Source organism: Arachis duranensis, unplaced genomic scaffold (genome assembly GCF_000817695.3).
Source record: "Arachis duranensis cultivar V14167 unplaced genomic scaffold, aradu.V14167.gnm2.J7QH unplaced_Scaffold_232525, whole genome shotgun sequence".
Taxonomy (NCBI): Eukaryota; Viridiplantae; Streptophyta; class Magnoliopsida; order Fabales; family Fabaceae; genus Arachis; species Arachis duranensis.
Window position 1 is genome coordinate 1,260,654 of NW_026264851.1, and position 17,131 is coordinate 1,277,784.

Below are 17,131 nucleotides of genomic sequence, written 5' to 3' on the forward strand. Positions count from 1 at the left end.
ATATAACTATATCATGTATGAACTTTATTATTTTAATTTAAAAATAATTAAATTCTCAATTTTTATTTTACTAACTTTTTTTATTGTAGAAAAATTAATTCATATATTATCCATTAATATATATTCTTAATCAGTCTTTCCTTTAATTAAGTATTAAGATTTTGATTTTATTTTTTTAAATGTAAAACTTTGAGTACATTGTTTTACACTTTTACCCGTCAAAATATTTACAAGTCAACAAAAGATTAATTACATATTTGTCACGTTGAAGTGTGTGTTTGGATTACAGTTTGCAAACGGGAGTTTGCATAAAATTGATTTTGCAAACTTGATTTTGGTCAAAAGTAGGTTTGTGTTAAAGTGATTTATGTTTGGTAATTTTTGTATCAAAATGGATTATAATAAAATAAATGTTGTTTGGCTTATACCATTCAAAATCACTTTTAGATAAAAAATTACTAAAATAGACATCAACTTAGATTTTTTTTTATATTATCCTATTGTTTTAATTTAGATATTTAAATAGATTTTATTAGTTAATTTTATAATAAAATTAATATTTACTTACTAAAATAAAAATAACATATAAAAATAGACAAAATATTTTTTTAAATAAAAATAAAAATTATATATTTTAGATATATATATATTGTTACGGTGGGTAACCGGAGATTAATACGACGGATGGCGTTTGGCGGCCCAAGTGTATGATGGAGGAGAACTCCGGAAAGGTCCGCAACTCGGGAGACTCCGTCCGACTTGTGCTCGCGCGTGAATGGGGGGTGGTACCTGCAAAGACACTCCGATGCCTAAGTTAGCAAGAGTGTGAGCAGGTCTAGAGAGTATGTTACTTTAGTATTTTTTTACATCGTACTCTTATTCTAGTACTCTCAATAATCTTATTCTTAATATTAATTTGAAATCCAACGTTTATGATTTTATTATTATATATGATTAATTTTTTATTTAATTTATCTTTTTTAATGGAATCATAATCTATATTATAAAAAATTACACTAAAATATAGTATAGGAGAATTATAATTATAAAAGATAGTACTGAAAATAATAAAAAAAATTAAGTGATTGAAACAAATCTAAAAGTTCTTAATGATCTTTTTATATAATATATTTTTAGTATTTTTAGTACTTTCTTTTAGTATGTTATAATTTTTTACTATCATTATTATTTACAGTTAATTTTTTTATTTAATTTACTTTACCTAATAGAATTAATAAATCATATTATAAAAAGATAATAACAAACATAATACATAAAAATCACGATTATAAAAGTGTATAATATCAAACAAATAGTTAAAAAAATAAAAATAATAAATAATAGAAAATTAGAGCTCATATAAATAGAAATAACAAGAATTTTATAAATAATACAATAACATATACAAAGGATAAAGTTGGTAAAAAGTAAATAAAATGTTAGTATCTATGGCTAAAAGTCCGTTAAGAAAACGCAGAAGCTAAAAATAGTTGCTTCTTGTAAACGCTGGTTTTGGCAGCAGAATCACTTCTACGTTCATGAGAAAAAAATTTGCCAAACCAAAAGTTGAAACTTTCAAGAAATTTAAACGTGCTTCTTCCCTTCCAACGATTTCCAAACACACCCGAATAAGTTGAAATTCTAGGACATTTTAACCGAGGGAACCTATATAATATATAACCGCTATTCATGATCCATATAATATGATTATTTGGACTTGCATACAAATAAATAAATATACAAATTTGAATATTTTCCGAACTAATATAAATTTACACCAACCATTTTATTTAAAGAAATTATATTTATACTATTCTTTGGTATATTATTTATGTGTGTATATTTGTTATCTTTATCAATTAATGTTAATTTTAAAATAAAAATTATATATATACAAAATGTACATAAAATTAATACATATAGTATCTTCTAATTATAATTTATAATTTTATATCGAAGAATGAAGATGATACTAATACCAGCAAGTGGATAAGTGATTATAATTTATAAATTGAAAGTAACCATACACGCCAAGTAACATTTAAAAGATCCACAATATATCACAAACACCAGCTTTTAAATTCTAACTTCTAAGGTAATTGCTTGAACCCATTTTTGGTCAAATTTAAACCCAAATACAGATAAAAATACGTGTACTAAATTATATTAAAGCACACTTTCTTTTGTTTTGGGTCTCATCATCACAAACTAAAATTCATTGAGCTCCCAAAAATTTCTTGCTCCAAGCCAAGAGTATAGTTTCTGTGGCAGAATTTAGTCATTCGTTTCTTGATGAGTATCTTGAAGTCCAATACTTCTCTATTTCATCAGCTGTTCTTCCGGGAATTCTTCCGGCAATTAAGGACCACCTGCTATGGAAATTAATTAAAACAACATATATTATTATTTTCTTAAGCTTATTCATATTACTATGTTTTGAAAAACATTTATATTTTTAAAATAATGCTACATATTCAAGTTCTTTTGTTAATCAAATCCAATCAAATTGGTCTAGCATAACAAAAATCAATTATGACTAATATTATTCTAAATTTTATTATTTAATTTGATTAGACTTGGTTCATAAAAAGATTTAGATATGTAGTATTATTTATATTTTTACTATTAGTTATGTAGTGTTTAGTTTTAAAAATATAGTTTAGTTTTGATGTACTGATAGTATAAAGTATTTTATTATTTTTAGTGATGTACATTACGTAGTTAAATGTACGTGTAAATTTTACATTACAGTGTATTAAAATTAACTTCTTAAAAATACGATACAAATTTAAGAATATATATAGTGACCTGTCCCCAACAAGTTTATACATCCTGGAAATAAGAGTTTTCTCATCCTCCGAAAATTCAACCTTGGAAGCTCGATTGGACACTTGTTCTGCACAATATAAACTCTCCAAAAATAAAGCACTAGTCATCACTTGCATCAATCTAAATGAATTATATTGTGTCATCATATATAACTCATAAAATTAGAGACAGAAAAAAGAAGAAGAGTATATATGTATGTAATCATCAATATGATCTCAATTAAATAAAATCTATATAATTATTCGATCCAATATTAAAATACCAAAAAGAGTGGTAGTAATTAACACAAGCTAAGAAAGCATTACATATTAGCTAGTGAGGAATATTATATTATATAAATTAGAAGAAATGGAGTATAACAAAATTAAAGGATTATTATTATATATTTATATACCTGTAGAGTTTGCAGAAACATGTTGAGAAGAAGAAGAAGAAGAAGAGTGATCTATGTCGTCCATTGTCAAAAATAATTTTCAACAAAAAGATATATAGATAGATGCGGAAGTGAAAGATATGTTAGAGGATGAGGAAGGTTATGAATTTTGTTGCTATTAATATATAGAAGCCGAGTGATTCTTTTTTCTTAATTAATTAATCAAAGGCACGTCAATGGTAGAACTGGAACAATAAAATGGCTATAGTAAAGTACAGAGAAGAATGAAGAATGGTAGTTGAACGTATATGTGACCCTTAGGTAGTTGAGCTTTACCATGTTACTATACATGTTAGTTGAAAGTAAATAATAAATTTAGAAAATGTTTTAGATCATTGAAATATAAAAACGGGAGAGAAAAAGCATAATAAAATATAATATACAATTAATTTTGTTGTTAAGAATCAACACCAGAAAAGCTAAAGCTTTGAAGGAAAATTGTGTCTGCTCCTCTTGGTTATCGATTTTATGGAACGGTGAAAGGTTATAGCTGCTGCTGGTTTTTGTTCTTTTTGCTCTTTAAGCTTGTTTCTTTTTCTAGTGTGGTTTAAGTAAAAAAAAAAAAAAAACACAATGTATAAATATAAATCAATTTGAGTTGATCGAATAATCAGTTCTCTCGTTCGCTTAAACAAATGTTGAGGGTTTGAATCTAGCTTTACATGTATATACAAGAATTCATTAGTCAACGACATCTTCAATAGAGCTATGATTTATATCGAATTAGTTATTAACCTGTCAAATGTACAGCCGTACCAAGTATTCCAATATACTATTCCTGTTAATTGTTTAATATGTATATATTACATTATGGTTAGTCTAAATTATATATTTAATTTATTTGTCAAGATTTTTTTTTCGTCAAAAAAAGAAAAGAAAAAAATTTACAAATTGCAAGTGAAGAGAATAGCACTTAATAGAATATGTTTAATTTATTAATGCTAATGTTAAATCACTTGTTAACAACAACTCAAGTGTAAGTAAATTTTGGACCAATAAATTTAAATGATAAAATAAGTATATAATTATACTATATTAAAAAAATAATATTTGAAAATATAAAATAGAAGCCATGAAGCAAGCAAATTGACACTGATGATTATTGATACAAATATATTCTTAATTTGCTTACATTTGTGATCAGCACAAAGTTAAATCTACAAACACCAACTCTCTGAAAAGAAAAGAATTCACAAGATATATAGAGAAAGAAAGTTTTTAAATATACCGGTACTGATCTTAATTATATATATTATATTATATTTTTTATAATTAAGATCAATAATTAAAAATTATTAAAATATCAATACACTTAAAAATTTTTCTATAAACAAAACTCATTAACATATTTTTGTGTATATTCAATTATTCACCACTAGTTCTCTTTCAATGTAAAGGAAAATAATGCCCATCACGTTTTATCATTTGCTCCCTCTGATTTCTTGACCAAGTTACGTTTGTTCCACCCCTACCGCATGTTTCATACCTCTTTTTTGCTTTTTTATATGGAACGAAGTTCCCTATGATGTTTAATTTTGCTTATATATTTATTACAATCACAAATAAAGTGGAACAATTTATTTCCATTATTATGGCATGTAATCAAATGATGACTAATGTGGTTGCTGACTCGGTGGGAGAAGGTAGGTTGTCACTTGTCATATCACATGTCTCTCCAATAATTTCAGATGAGTCAAAAAGAAAGAAAAACTGAATTATAATATTTCATATTGAATTAAAAAAAACTAATCACTAAATCAATTATTCCAAATTTGTATATCCTTATATGTGTTATTTTATATATTTTAATATATATTTATATAATTAACTAATTTTTATGTTCACATAATTAGTTAATAAAACTATATTATCACATGTCTAAAAAAATTAAAAAAATAAAGTATTGCTTAATTTTTAATATTTAGACTAAATTTTAGTTTTGTCTCTAATTTTTAAAATGTATTTTTTTATTCCAAATATTTTATTTTATCTTTTTTTAATTTTTTGATTAAAATTTATTAAAAAACTTATTTTTCATTATATTTTTTAAGTAGCAAAAAATCGTAATTGTAGTAGTTATAATAATAATTTAAAAATAAAAATAATAGAAGAATAAGAAAAATAAAAAATAATAATAAAATTTAGAAGAAAATTAATTTTTAACCGAATACAAAAATAGAACCAAATAGAATATTCAAGATAGAAATATATATAATATTTTAAATATTAGGAATAAAATTAAAATTTAACTAAAATATTAGAGACGAAATTATATATTTTAATAATTATCTAATAACATTTATAATATTTATCCCAAAATTAGAAGTATTTGTAAATCCAATCATATTAGATATAGTCAAAATTTTAATCTGATTTACATTTTCCTTATTAGATCAGATTGAATTCAATATCCATGTTTATTATATTTGGATTTAATCCACACATATCCAGAAAATAAAAATATTAAAAAAACTTATTTCTATAAAAAAAAGTCAATAAAATCTATTTTTCACTATAATCAAAATTTTTTTCATTCTTTTAAATTTTAAATATTTTTATTCCTAAAATATTAATAAACTAACTTTTCTTAAATAACAAACATAAAATAATACTACATATATGAATAATAATTATTAATTAAAATAAAACATAAATACAACGTATATTATTTAATTATTTATTATTTAGTGTGAATTTTTAAATATATAGATGTGGTATCTTCAATTTGATCTGCTTAGAGTGCAGATCAATTCGATCATATTGCGGATATAAATACCTCAGATTTGTATATATGATGCGATCTATAAATACTTTTACTCAAAATTTAAGTTAATAAAAAATATATAAATTACTATGTCTTTAACAATGACATCGACGATAAATAACAACTATTTTTTGTTTTAAAAAGAGGGTTGTTCTTAAGATTAATTCTGAAAATTTTCATTACCAAATTAATTCGATAATGTATTATACATCTCTCTGAAAAAGTGAAAGGTGGAGTGATTCTTTAGATAAAGTGATGCACAAGGGGAAGAAAAGTGAGAAATTTATTCGAAATGGTTGCATGGGAACACACATATATAAGTAATCTATAATAATCTTTTACTACATAATACAATGATTAATTAAGAAACCTAGAGTAGATGATTACAGCACATAGGCCTCTTGAACTAACATACAATAACGCAAAGCTGGCTATTGCTTGAGTTTTAGATTTACAATCTTTTGCTATTGAGTAGTACTTAATTAATTAGAAACCATGAATCTTGATATTATCCTTCTTTACTATGCCAGCCTGCATTATAACAACATGGGAATTTATTATATTATAGATTACAACACCCATTTAAAACTATGACATTATTAAGGGTCATTCTAGTATGTTAATTACTTTACAGTAGCTATATATATTATTTAAAAAAAATAAAATTAAAATAATATTTTTATTATTTAAGAATACTTTTTAAAATGTATTGCTAGGATCCATCTATTATTAATTATTTAACGTTCACCTGCACAAGGAAGGTAGAAACATTTTTCCTTTGATCTCCCTGAAGTTGTATGACCTGCATAATATAGTGTTATTCCCTTCTCCTACTATTGGAAAAATATGCATGTAATGTTCAAATCTAAAAACCTTAAAGAATTATGATAGTTTGAGAATTTTTAATAATTATGATTTATAATTCAAATAACAAATGCTGTAAAATTAAAAGAGTATTAATTATTTAGAGATTAATGATCAAAATAATCCCTAAAAAATTATACGTCAATTTAGTCCTCAAGTAATAAAATGCTTTAAATTGATCTTTAAAATATATACCTGGCCCAACTCAGGGTCCTGGACAACAGTACCATTACAACAAAACTCTTTCTTGAGGTCCTTAAGAATCTTGGAGTAACTGAATTCTTTCTTCAATCCTTGAACTGTTGTAAGGCTTTTCCTCCCGTTTCGCTGCTGCACCCGGATATGAACATAATCTTTCGCCCCGATACCTGAGTCCTCAGCATTTGCCTCAGCAAACGGATCTGTATGTATGTATGTTGTTCATTACCATATCAACTTAATAACATACATATTGTGTATTCAATATTTTTTCAGACTAAAAACAGAACTCACCAAAAGTAGATGGAATGTCGTTTGTGTCAAATTCAGACATGAAAACTGCACTTGGTTATTATTTGTATTCAACACACACTCTTTTCAATAAATCTAATCAATTCAGCAAAGTCAGAAATAAAATGAAATAACTGACGTATATATCAACCTTGATAATTCTAAATGAAATCCTCACGCTTATATGTAATAGGGGAATTTAGGGAATTGCAGTAACGATCATAACATACATGATAAATACCTGAAGCTTGTTTTGGTATGAAGGTGATTTTTTCTTTTCCTTTAATTTTTACTAAAAGTAATTAAGGATTAAAAACTTTGTCATGCTTTAATATATAGCGGTTGAGAGAAGTGCTCCCAGCCGCCCAAATTTGTTGTGGTTGTTGTAATACTTTTGTTCAAACTCATGTTACAAATGTTTAAATCATGACAATAATCCCTTGACAAATTTAATTTTCATAATTTATTTCAAATATTGTGACAAGTAATTATATATTAACTACTTGATTATTATGATTATCAATTAAAGACAATACTATACTACAGTTTATTTATAAGAGAGAGTAATTAATAGGTTGAACCAAACATTCACAAATAAAAGGTAATTTTTGTTTATCAATAACATTATTCATATACTAAACATTTTGATATCCTATAAAAATACAATTGTTATTAATTAATTATATATTTAAATTATTTTTCTAATTAAGAAAATACATGTTAGTTATAAAACAATATTAATATTAAAATAATGTCTAAAATAAAAAATTAAGACATATTGAGATTGTTTATTTATCTACTTAAAGAAAACAAGTTTGTAAACTAAGTTTAATTGCGTAAATGCTTATATATTTATTACAGTAATTTTAAGTAATTTAAATTTTTCAGTTAATATTATTTAATTTTTTAAAAATATTTTTGTTTATCTTATATTTTAGACTTTAAATTATAAACTTTTAATTTTAAATTATAAATCTAAACATTAAATTTGACTGGTAGCTAAATAAAAGTTTTTGGTTTTTTTTTTGGACTTGGTAGTTAAATAAAAGTTGATTCTCTATTTTGTTTTCGTTTATTTTTATCCAATTTTTTTTGCCAAAAATCTAGGTTTACAACAGCCATGGGCATACCTGGAGCATAATGGGCTGGCACATATTCGGGCCAGAGACCACAAAATTCGGATACGACCCACCCGTTGTTTAACCCGGAAACCGCGTGGATTTAGTTTCAACTTTCAACTTTCAAGTTTCAACGATTGCTACTGGAATACAGATGCGAATCTCGGGTTTTCCATCTTCCCATTAACCGAAATTCTTTCTCCTAACAGGTAATTTTCTCATCTACTAAGCTAATTCTCTCGATTTCTCTTTTCTCCTTTTCCCAAATAATTGCTGCAACCTTTTTTTTAATATGAAAAAAGTTAAAGAAAAGATTTTGAATCGCAATTCCAAATTATTGGTGCTTATATGTGTTTTTTTTTTTCAGCTTGAATTGCAAAACTGGTGTTGACAATTTCCCAATTGTAGAAGGTTTTGGTTCATGGGAATTCTAGATTTGGAGTTCCCACACTATCAGTGTTTGCAATTTTGAGAAGTTCTATTTTGATTTCGGTGAGTTTTAATGTTGGTATGGCTTCAAAAGTTGAGAATAGTAAAGCATGGAAATGGGGGTTGGGTCTGGTGTATATAGTTGCTGTGGCCACAATTTGGATAGCTGCTAGCTTTGTAGTACAGTCTGTTGTTGATGGTGGTGTGTCACCATTCCTTGTTACTTACATCTGCAACTCATTGTTTGTGGTTTTGATACCAATTGTTGAAATTGGGCGATATTTGGAGGATTCTTGTGGCAGTGGTTGCTTTTGGAGCGCGAAGAAAGCGAGCCAACATTCAGAAAGTGTGAAGGAGTCAGAGCAGGCTATACTCCTTGAAGAGAATGATGTAGGGAACGAGGGCAATGAATCATTGGTTGTGGATGATGAGGTTGGCATCAGCGAACAAAGGAACTCTGGTTCCATATTTCTGCCACCGGAAAACAGGGTTGAGGTGTTGCCTGGTCAAGTTAATGTGATTGAGAATGTTGATAATCAGCTGGATGAGAAAGGGCGTTGGACACGGTGGAGGGTGGCCAAAGTTAGTCTATTGATATGTCCATTTTGGTTTCTTGCTCAGCTCACTTTTAACCTGTCGTTGAAGTATACTACGGTCACAGTAAGTACTTATGGATTCATCTCTTGGTTTGTAGGTTCTGTTTCAATTAATCATTGTGCTCAAATTAGTTCCTTTTTTATGGTTTATGCAGTCAAATACAATTTTGAGTAGTGCATCCAGTCTTTTTACCTTCTTGGTCTCTCTTGCATTCTTGGGTGAGAGGTTTACTTGGTTAAAGCTCTTTAGTGTTCTTCTTTGCATGGGAGGAACAATAATTGTGAGTCTTGGAGATTCAAAAAGCACTTTAAAAACAATCGCATCGAATCCGCTTCTTGGAGACATCTTTGCAATTGTTTCGGCAGGACTATATGCGGTTTATATAACCCTAATTCGCAAGAACAGTTATTCATTATTATTAGTAGCTTGACATTGTGGTTTAGTTCTTTTACATGATTGCTGTAAAATTGCAATCGGTATTTACTATTTAAGGAGGAGATCTACCTATTTTACCTTTTCTGCCATCGAAATTGTGCTATTCTTTCTGTGTTCTGCAAATAAGCAGACATAGACCTTAGCACACTGACGCATTCTTTCAGGCACTTTTGGTTATTTAATTATGCATATTGCACATGTTGTCCAACTTTTTTTGTTTTTCGTCATATTTGGAAATGGGGACCTTTATCCCTCCCTATCAGACTATCGGTATTATTAGTAGTAGTCATAGAGAACACTTTGATTTTAGGTGTAGCAATTAATCTGATATTGAGGATCATATTTCCATTTTTTTTTATCTTTTTTTGTTAATGTTGCAAAATTTGCACACTTAAGGACTGTAGGAAGTGATGTTGGTATTTAACTATTTATCCTCTGTAATTTGTTAGTTTATTTGATGATAGTGTGCAAGCTTTTACATTGAGTGCAGTTTACATCAGAATAAGTAAAACTTGTCAATATTCAACAAGGTAATAACTCACTAAAGAATTAAACCTAAAAATTAGGCACCAATTATATTAATGAATTTCCATTAAAGAATGAATTGACTCTATGACCCCTATATTTAGTTTGACGCATTGTGTTGAATTCGATGTTCAACACAATGTTTTTGTTTCTTAAGTTTTGTACATTTCATAATGTTTGGATTGTTTCCTGTCAAAACCAGGACTGTTTGATAATGTGCTGAGTGATTACTTGTGGGCCAAGGCTGTTCTTCTCACATCAACCACAGTAGCAACTGCTGGCCTTACGATTCAGGTTCCATTGGCCGCCATCGTGGATACCTTGACTGGCCGTGCTCCTCGCCTTATGAATTATCTGGGAGCGATAGCTGTCATGGTTGGCTTCACCGGAATTAATATTCCTCTTGAGACTTTATGTAACAAAAGAGAAGCTAACATCGAATTGGAAAATAATGTCAGTTTAGGAAAAGAAGAGTTTACAATCCCGAGAGGTGAAGATTCGGCTGCCATACCTTAGCATGTAATTGGATTCATTTTCCGTGTTAGTTAACGAATTGATCTTGTAACTCCACCAAGTTAGTTGCAATGGCTGCTATTACCAGGCACAGAAGTAGAACGAGAACAAGAGAATATAGTTTAAAGGTGGCATACGTGAGTTTGCACATGCACTTGAAGTTGGAGAGAAATGGAGACTGCCTTGGGTTCATAAATTGCTTCTCGATCGAAATAGCATGGTGATTGGTTCCTCACCTTTCTACAAGCATATACGGTTTGAATTTCTGTATTTTTGTACATATACATACACAGGTCTATTTTTGCTATTCTTTGGAGGGTGCTTATGGAAATAGGAACGACAATGGCACCAAGAGTGAAGAGTCAGAGATGTTCTTTGAATGTTCATTATACCCTTTAAATGTTTTGCAGATTTGAATCTAGTTGCTTTGCCAATGTCATGTGGAATCTAACCCAAATCACCTTTGTCTATGTTCTTCCAGTCAATAGACAATAATAAAATAAAAATGAGGTAGATTGAATTATAGTATTTTAAAATTTATGATAATACAGAAAATCGTTTTAGTGTGTGAGTTTTATATTTATAATATGATCATAATCGACATTGTAAGAGTTATAACTTGATTAAATCCCAAAGTGGTATTTTAGATGGAGTCCTTGCACTAATTTTATGAGAATTCAATTGCACTAATTGAACCCCCTCTCCTCGATTGAGTTTTGGGCTATATTACAAGTCTTTCGGTCTATTTCCGACATGAGTCAGCAAATGAACTATTGATGTGGCACAATTACAGTTACGCTGTTAATTATAACGGCTAGCTGACATGGTTAGCAATTGATAATTCCACAATTTAATTTTTGACCCATTTATACCATCTTTTTTTTTTTATTTTGCTTCTCTTTTTCGTCTTCTATTTTTTTGTTAGTCTCCAGAATTAGTTGTTACCCATCTCTGTTAGTATTGCACCATGATAAAAGGAGAACTGTAGAAGATAAAAAAAGAGAGACAGAACAAAAGAAGAAGTAGCTTTTAGGGTTTATAAATAGGAACACGGATTAAATTGAAAAATTATATATTACTAGACATGTCAGTTAGTTGTTATAATTGACAGAGTGACAATAGTTGTATTACATCAACAGTTCACTTACTGATTTATGTCAAAAATGAACCGAAGAATTCGTATGTAATTTGAAGCTCAATTTGCGAGAATCAAATTAGTGTAATTAGATTCTTAGAGTAAAATTGATGTAAGAATTTAATTTGAAGGATTAGTTTGAGTATTTAGTCATTATAACTTATAAAATTATGATTATTAAGTTTCAAATAGAGTGAGGAGTAATTATCTAAATCAGTTCCAAAAATTTTAAAAGTGAACATTTTAGTTTTTAAGAAAAATTAATACACAAATCAATTCACAGGGTTTTATTCCGGCAGACAAATCAATTTTCAATTCATTTTTCGGCAGAGTAATTACCCAGATCAGTCCCCAAGGATTTTAAAAATAGACATTTTAGTCCTCAAGAAAAATTAATATACAAATTAATTTCCAATGTTTCTTTCTATTAGAGATAACAGTCCTCCGTCCAAAAATAAAATAAAATAAAATAATTATTATTATTAATTGCACAATAATATTATACTATAATTTTTTGTATTTTTTAGACAAAAAATAATGATAAATTTATTTATTAGATTCTTTTATATATATATAGTAACTCAATAATAATAATAATAATAATAATAATAAGAATAATAATCAATAAAGATACAAAAATATGAAAGAGTTTTAATTTTAAATTTCTTGTAGAATAATCTCTAATAATTTTATTATTATTATTATTATTGTTATTATTATTATTGAGTGACTATATGTATGTATGTATGTATGTATGTATGTATAAGAATCTAATGAATAAATTTATTATTATTTTTGTCTAAAAGATACAAAAATTTATAGTACAATATTATTATGCAATTAATAATAATAATAATTATTTTATTTTATTTTTGAACAGAGGACTGTTATGTTTAAGGAAGAGAAACGTTAGGGATTGATTTGTATATTAATTTTTTTGGGGACTAAAATGTCTGTTTTTAAAATCTTTAGAGACTAATTTGGGTAATTACTCTGTCGAGAAAATAAGCCGAAGACTGATTTGTCTGCCGTAATAAAACTTTAGAGATTGATCTGTATTAATTTTTTTTTGAACTAAAATGTCCACTTTTAAAATTGGACTGATTTGGGTAATTACTCGAGAGTGAGAATGTCACAACTCAGATTAAATAAATTATTATTTTTTTAAAACCAGTTTTCATAATTAAGTAATTAACATCCAAAATTACTTGGTGTATTTAAAGCTAATTACATAAAATTTAAAATATAATTACTTAATAAAACATTGTTAAATATATAATCGAACTCATAATATAATTAAAATTGAAAATGAATATACAAATATACAACTATTGATCGCTGTTGGATGAAAGCCAGTAAGCCACAACGAAAGACTCACGGCTACTCCATCTTCCTCATACTGCAAAATTAACAGACGCTGCTTCGCATTTGCACCTCAAAGATAAAAAATTTGATCCGAAACGAAAAGCCCAGTTTGGCAATTGGCCCTGGCTTCTCTCGCGATTCGTTTGAATCCCAATAGGTTAGCGTCAGTATTTCCCATTGCGTGTCCGTGACGACAGCTAACTGTTCGATGAAATGCCTCTGTGACCAACTAAGTCCTTTTTTATCATTTTGTGTTGCAGACTCGATGGCTCTGAGAACTTTGCCTTGGCGGGGCCTTGTGTGCAGCGAATCAGTTAGATGCTTTGAGTTTCCTATTCGGTTCTACGCCACCAAAACGAAACTGAGGAAGCTCCGCCCCATGATTCTCAAGAGAATCGAGAGAAGAGCCCAAGCGTACCCGGTTCGCGCCACCATTCCGGTTGCAAAGGAGGTGCTGGTAACTCGGGATATTCTCTTCCATGGCGTTTCCATCCTTCTCAAGTCCATTCCTATCATGGCTTGCAAGTGAGAGCCTTTTATTAATTTTTGTTATTGTTTGTTTTGTTGTTGCTAGTAGTAGTATCTGGGATTTTTCTTTTTTTTTTTTTTTTAAATGTTGATTTTTTACATTTTGAGTTAGGAAGTTTGTACTGCATTTACATGAGATAATTGCAATCTTGTTAACGCCATATATAAAGTATGATTGTTAAGTTAGTACCTTACCTCGGGCCTATTGTGTTTTGTGTTTTGAGAGCTGAAATTCTTGAGATAATTTTATTCTTATCTGCCCATAATATACATTTGCAGATTCTGTCCAGAGATATTTATTGGTGAGCAGGGGCATAAAATTCAAACTTGCTGGGGCTACAAGCATCGAGCCAAGAATCGAGTTCATGAGTGGGTCAGAGGTGGTTTAAATGATATACTTGTTCCTGTCCAAGCATTTCACCTACATAACATGTTCCAGCCTGTTATTACACACAACCAGAGGTTTGACTTTGAACGCGTACCTGCTGTTTTGGAGCTATGTTGGCAAGCAGGCGCTTATCCCAATGATGAAAATCTTAATTCAAGTAATTGGAGCTTGGAGGCTGCCAATGATAGCCTGCATGGAGGTGAATCTTTGTCACCAAGGGATCTTACCTCTGTAGCACAAGAAACACTCAATGCTTGGGAAATTCTTAGGTCAGGGGTGGAGAAATTGTTGTTGGTTTATCCAGTAAAAGTTTGTAAACATTGTTCTGAGGTTCATGTTGGGCCTTCTGGCCATAAAGCTAGGCTTTGTGGAGTATTTAAATATGAAAGTTGGAGAGGATCTCACTTTTGGATGAAAGCTACAGTGGATGATTTAGTGCCCCCGAAGATCGTATGGAGCCAAAGGCCTCAAGATCGTGAACTTGTAGATGAAGGGAGAAAATTTTACGGGCGTGTTCCAGCTGTATTGGATCTGTGCTCAAAGGGTGGTGCCCATGTGCCTGCAAAGTATAATTGTATGAAGAAAGTTAAAGGTTCGTCAGGCCCTGTCAGTAATGAGATTAGAAAAAGTATAGCATTGAACTTTCCGGGGCAGCAATATGTTGACTCACAGGCATGGTTGGAATCAGAGTACGGTGTGGGAAAATGACATCTAACTATATGTCATTACTTCAGCCTGCTGCCTGCAACTGCTCCATATTTCTAAAGTTGTCTGCATATTCTGATTTTGGGTCCATGTGCCTGTTCTTCAGTTACTTGTAGCGTTTCTTTTGGTTCCTATATATCATATCTCCTCAGTTATTTACTTTCTGCAGAACAGATCAAAATCTAATATATGTGTATGGACTTAGTGGAGCTGATCTTCGCCCAGTTCGAAGAAATCAATTTCATCTTCTAGTTCTCCAGTCAAAGGTGCCAATTGTTTTTCCCTTTTTACACATTTTTGTTTCTTGAGGAATTAAAGTCCAACAATTGCTAGATATACACAGGAGAGATGCTGCACTGTTGTACATGTTTGTAATAAGTTCATCGATGCCTGAAAAAAGTATGTCATTATCTTCCTTTTTATTCTTCTTAATTATAGTTGTGATCCAAACAAAAGAGAAAAGAAAGTTTTTGATGCTTTATTATGTACATAGTTTTTTATGAAGAAAAATTAAGCATTGTAGTGAGTGATGTTACTCCCAGGATTGGCCAATTCTTAATTCCAATTTGAACTTCCAAGCTGTCTAATTTGTCTTGCCAATGTAAATGCATGATTTATTTATAGAAACTGAAGTTTTGGCTTTCAATTATAGCACTGTATATTTATAGTTTATCAGGTCGTTTTGTTTTAAATTATATTGAAGACCTTGAGGGAATTCTACAAAATTATGAGAATCACCTTAGATTTATTTATTTTTATTCCTTTTGAAAAAACAAAAAATGTTGTTCAAGCTCGTTGCTATTCTGGTTGTTTATGTTTTTAGTTTAACATTGATGTCGTCGATTGGAATAGCAATATTTGAATTCCAAACTTGCAAAGTTTATTGTATGTTCAATGAATAAGGATTTTCACTTACTAAGTTAATCAAGTTCTCTTTTATTTATTTATCATATAAGAAAATATGAAGCTACTATTTGCTGTTAATAATGTATGATATACCACTTGAGTAGTTTGGTTTCTTGCTTTCAAGTTCTTTTAAAATATAGTCTTAGATTAAATTCATAAAAATAGCAATAGTATCGACTTGTAAATATATTGTAGATTCTTAGCAAACACTAAGCATACATATAAAACAACACTAAGTTTTTATGGTCTTGTCAATCATTTCCCTAGTGAAAAGTTAAACAGCAGAAGTAATGTATATTAGTAATAATAATATTTTAAAATTTAAAAATGCTTAGTGATATCCACTGCGACTAACTGTCCCTTTGAACACATAGAGGCAGTCTCCATTTTCAACACCGTGCCATCTGAGGCTGCAGCTATCCCTCATGATCCTTTGCCTATGAATAAATAAGTAGTCATCAACAGGCAGAATTTTTCTGCTTAACAACAACTGCTTTAAGTCATTTACAGTGCATGCATCTCTCATCTCCAGGGGAATAGTTGCTGCATTAAGCAAACTAGAGGAAGTTTTTACCACCAGGCTCACCTTCCTTGAGGGAGCTTCATCTCTTGCCCTAGTTATGGTGTTGAGGAACACAACAATTTCAGAAGACTCACGTATGCCATACTCACTTAGCTTTCTGAAATCTTCGTTCAACTCCACCCCTGAAAAAACTAGTGTCATTCTTTTGATGGGGGTGCTGTCAATTATGTGGATTTTTTCCTTTAAGCTCCGAACAGTATCTGTTCTGTCCACCTCTATCTTGATCCTTCTAGCTGAAAATTTCACTGTGATTTGCATTTTGTTAACCTGGTTAAAATGTGGTTCTGTGCTTGGTTTGATATTGAGGTCAATTTTTGTACCTTCAGTGACTATAGGATAGTCTTCCATGTCTAAGCCATCCACTAGTTCCCATCCAGAAACTGTTAGGATTTGTGAAGCTGCTGGAGTACCATGAATTTGTTCTATTTTTCTTTTGATCTCGGAAACTGTTTCTTGGGCACCTACTTCAATGAAGAATTGGTTTATTCTTGTAACAATAACTACCCTCATGGTAGAACTGTTATG

General features: G+C 29.4%; 5 protein-coding genes across 10 annotated transcripts; 2 read left to right on the forward strand and 3 right to left on the reverse strand.

Annotated features, from left to right (window-relative positions):
- Positions 1–1,967: 1,967 nt before the first annotated feature.
- On the reverse strand, positions 1,968–3,576 carry LOC127744146 (MYB-like transcription factor ETC3). Of its 2 annotated transcripts, none has more exons than XM_052256426.1 (3): positions 3,224–3,576; positions 2,809–2,896; positions 1,968–2,372 (listed from the first exon to the last, which is right to left on the reverse strand). In XM_052256426.1, exons 1-3 carry the CDS (start codon positions 3,285–3,287, stop codon positions 2,279–2,281), a joined length of 246 nt encoding a protein of 81 aa, XP_052112386.1. In that variant the 5' UTR covers positions 3,288–3,576; the 3' UTR covers positions 1,968–2,278. The 2 variants fall into 2 exon arrangements, with proteins under 2 accessions (XP_052112386.1, XP_052112387.1); XM_052256427.1 differs by having other exon boundaries at positions 1,968–2,369; positions 3,224–3,408.
- Positions 3,577–6,453: 2,877 nt separating this feature from the next.
- On the reverse strand, positions 6,454–7,673 carry LOC127744168 (protein translation factor SUI1 homolog). The gene is made up of 4 exons (XM_052256449.1): positions 7,383–7,673; positions 7,086–7,291; positions 6,775–6,828; positions 6,454–6,557 (listed from the first exon to the last, which is right to left on the reverse strand). The coding sequence occupies exons 1-4, from the start codon at positions 7,420–7,422 to the stop codon at positions 6,513–6,515; spliced, it is 345 nt and encodes a 114-aa protein (XP_052112409.1). The 5' UTR covers positions 7,423–7,673; the 3' UTR covers positions 6,454–6,512.
- A 933-nt stretch (positions 7,674–8,606) lies between these two features.
- LOC107462013 (uncharacterized transporter C405.03c) lies at positions 8,607–11,430 on the forward strand. Its single transcript, XM_016080568.3, is given in 4 exon segments — positions 8,607–8,706; positions 8,865–9,586; positions 9,678–10,080; positions 10,683–11,430. Coding segments are annotated over 3 exon segments (1,299 nt in total). The 5' UTR covers positions 8,607–8,706; positions 8,865–9,007; the 3' UTR covers positions 11,000–11,430.
- A 2,024-nt stretch (positions 11,431–13,454) lies between these two features.
- On the forward strand, positions 13,455–16,422 carry LOC127744048 (APO protein 4, mitochondrial-like). 5 transcript variants are annotated; one of them, XR_008005259.1, is made up of 5 exons: positions 13,455–13,653; positions 13,757–14,021; positions 14,304–15,178; positions 15,292–15,383; positions 16,398–16,422. XR_008005259.1 is itself a non-coding variant. In XM_052256318.1 (3 exons), the coding sequence occupies exons 2-3, from the start codon at positions 13,762–13,764 to the stop codon at positions 15,118–15,120; spliced, it is 1,077 nt and encodes a 358-aa protein (XP_052112278.1). In that variant the 5' UTR covers positions 13,455–13,653; positions 13,757–13,761; the 3' UTR covers positions 15,121–15,519. The 5 variants fall into 5 exon arrangements, 1 of the variants encoding a protein (XP_052112278.1); XR_008005256.1 differs by having other exon boundaries at positions 14,304–15,383; XR_008005257.1 differs by lacking the exon at positions 16,398–16,422 and having other exon boundaries at positions 15,287–15,519.
- On the reverse strand, positions 16,355–17,116 carry LOC127744113 (uncharacterized). Its single transcript, XM_052256384.1, has one exon. It carries the CDS (start codon positions 17,114–17,116, stop codon positions 16,355–16,357), a length of 762 nt encoding a protein of 253 aa, XP_052112344.1.
- Between the last annotated feature and the right edge of the window lie 15 nt (positions 17,117–17,131).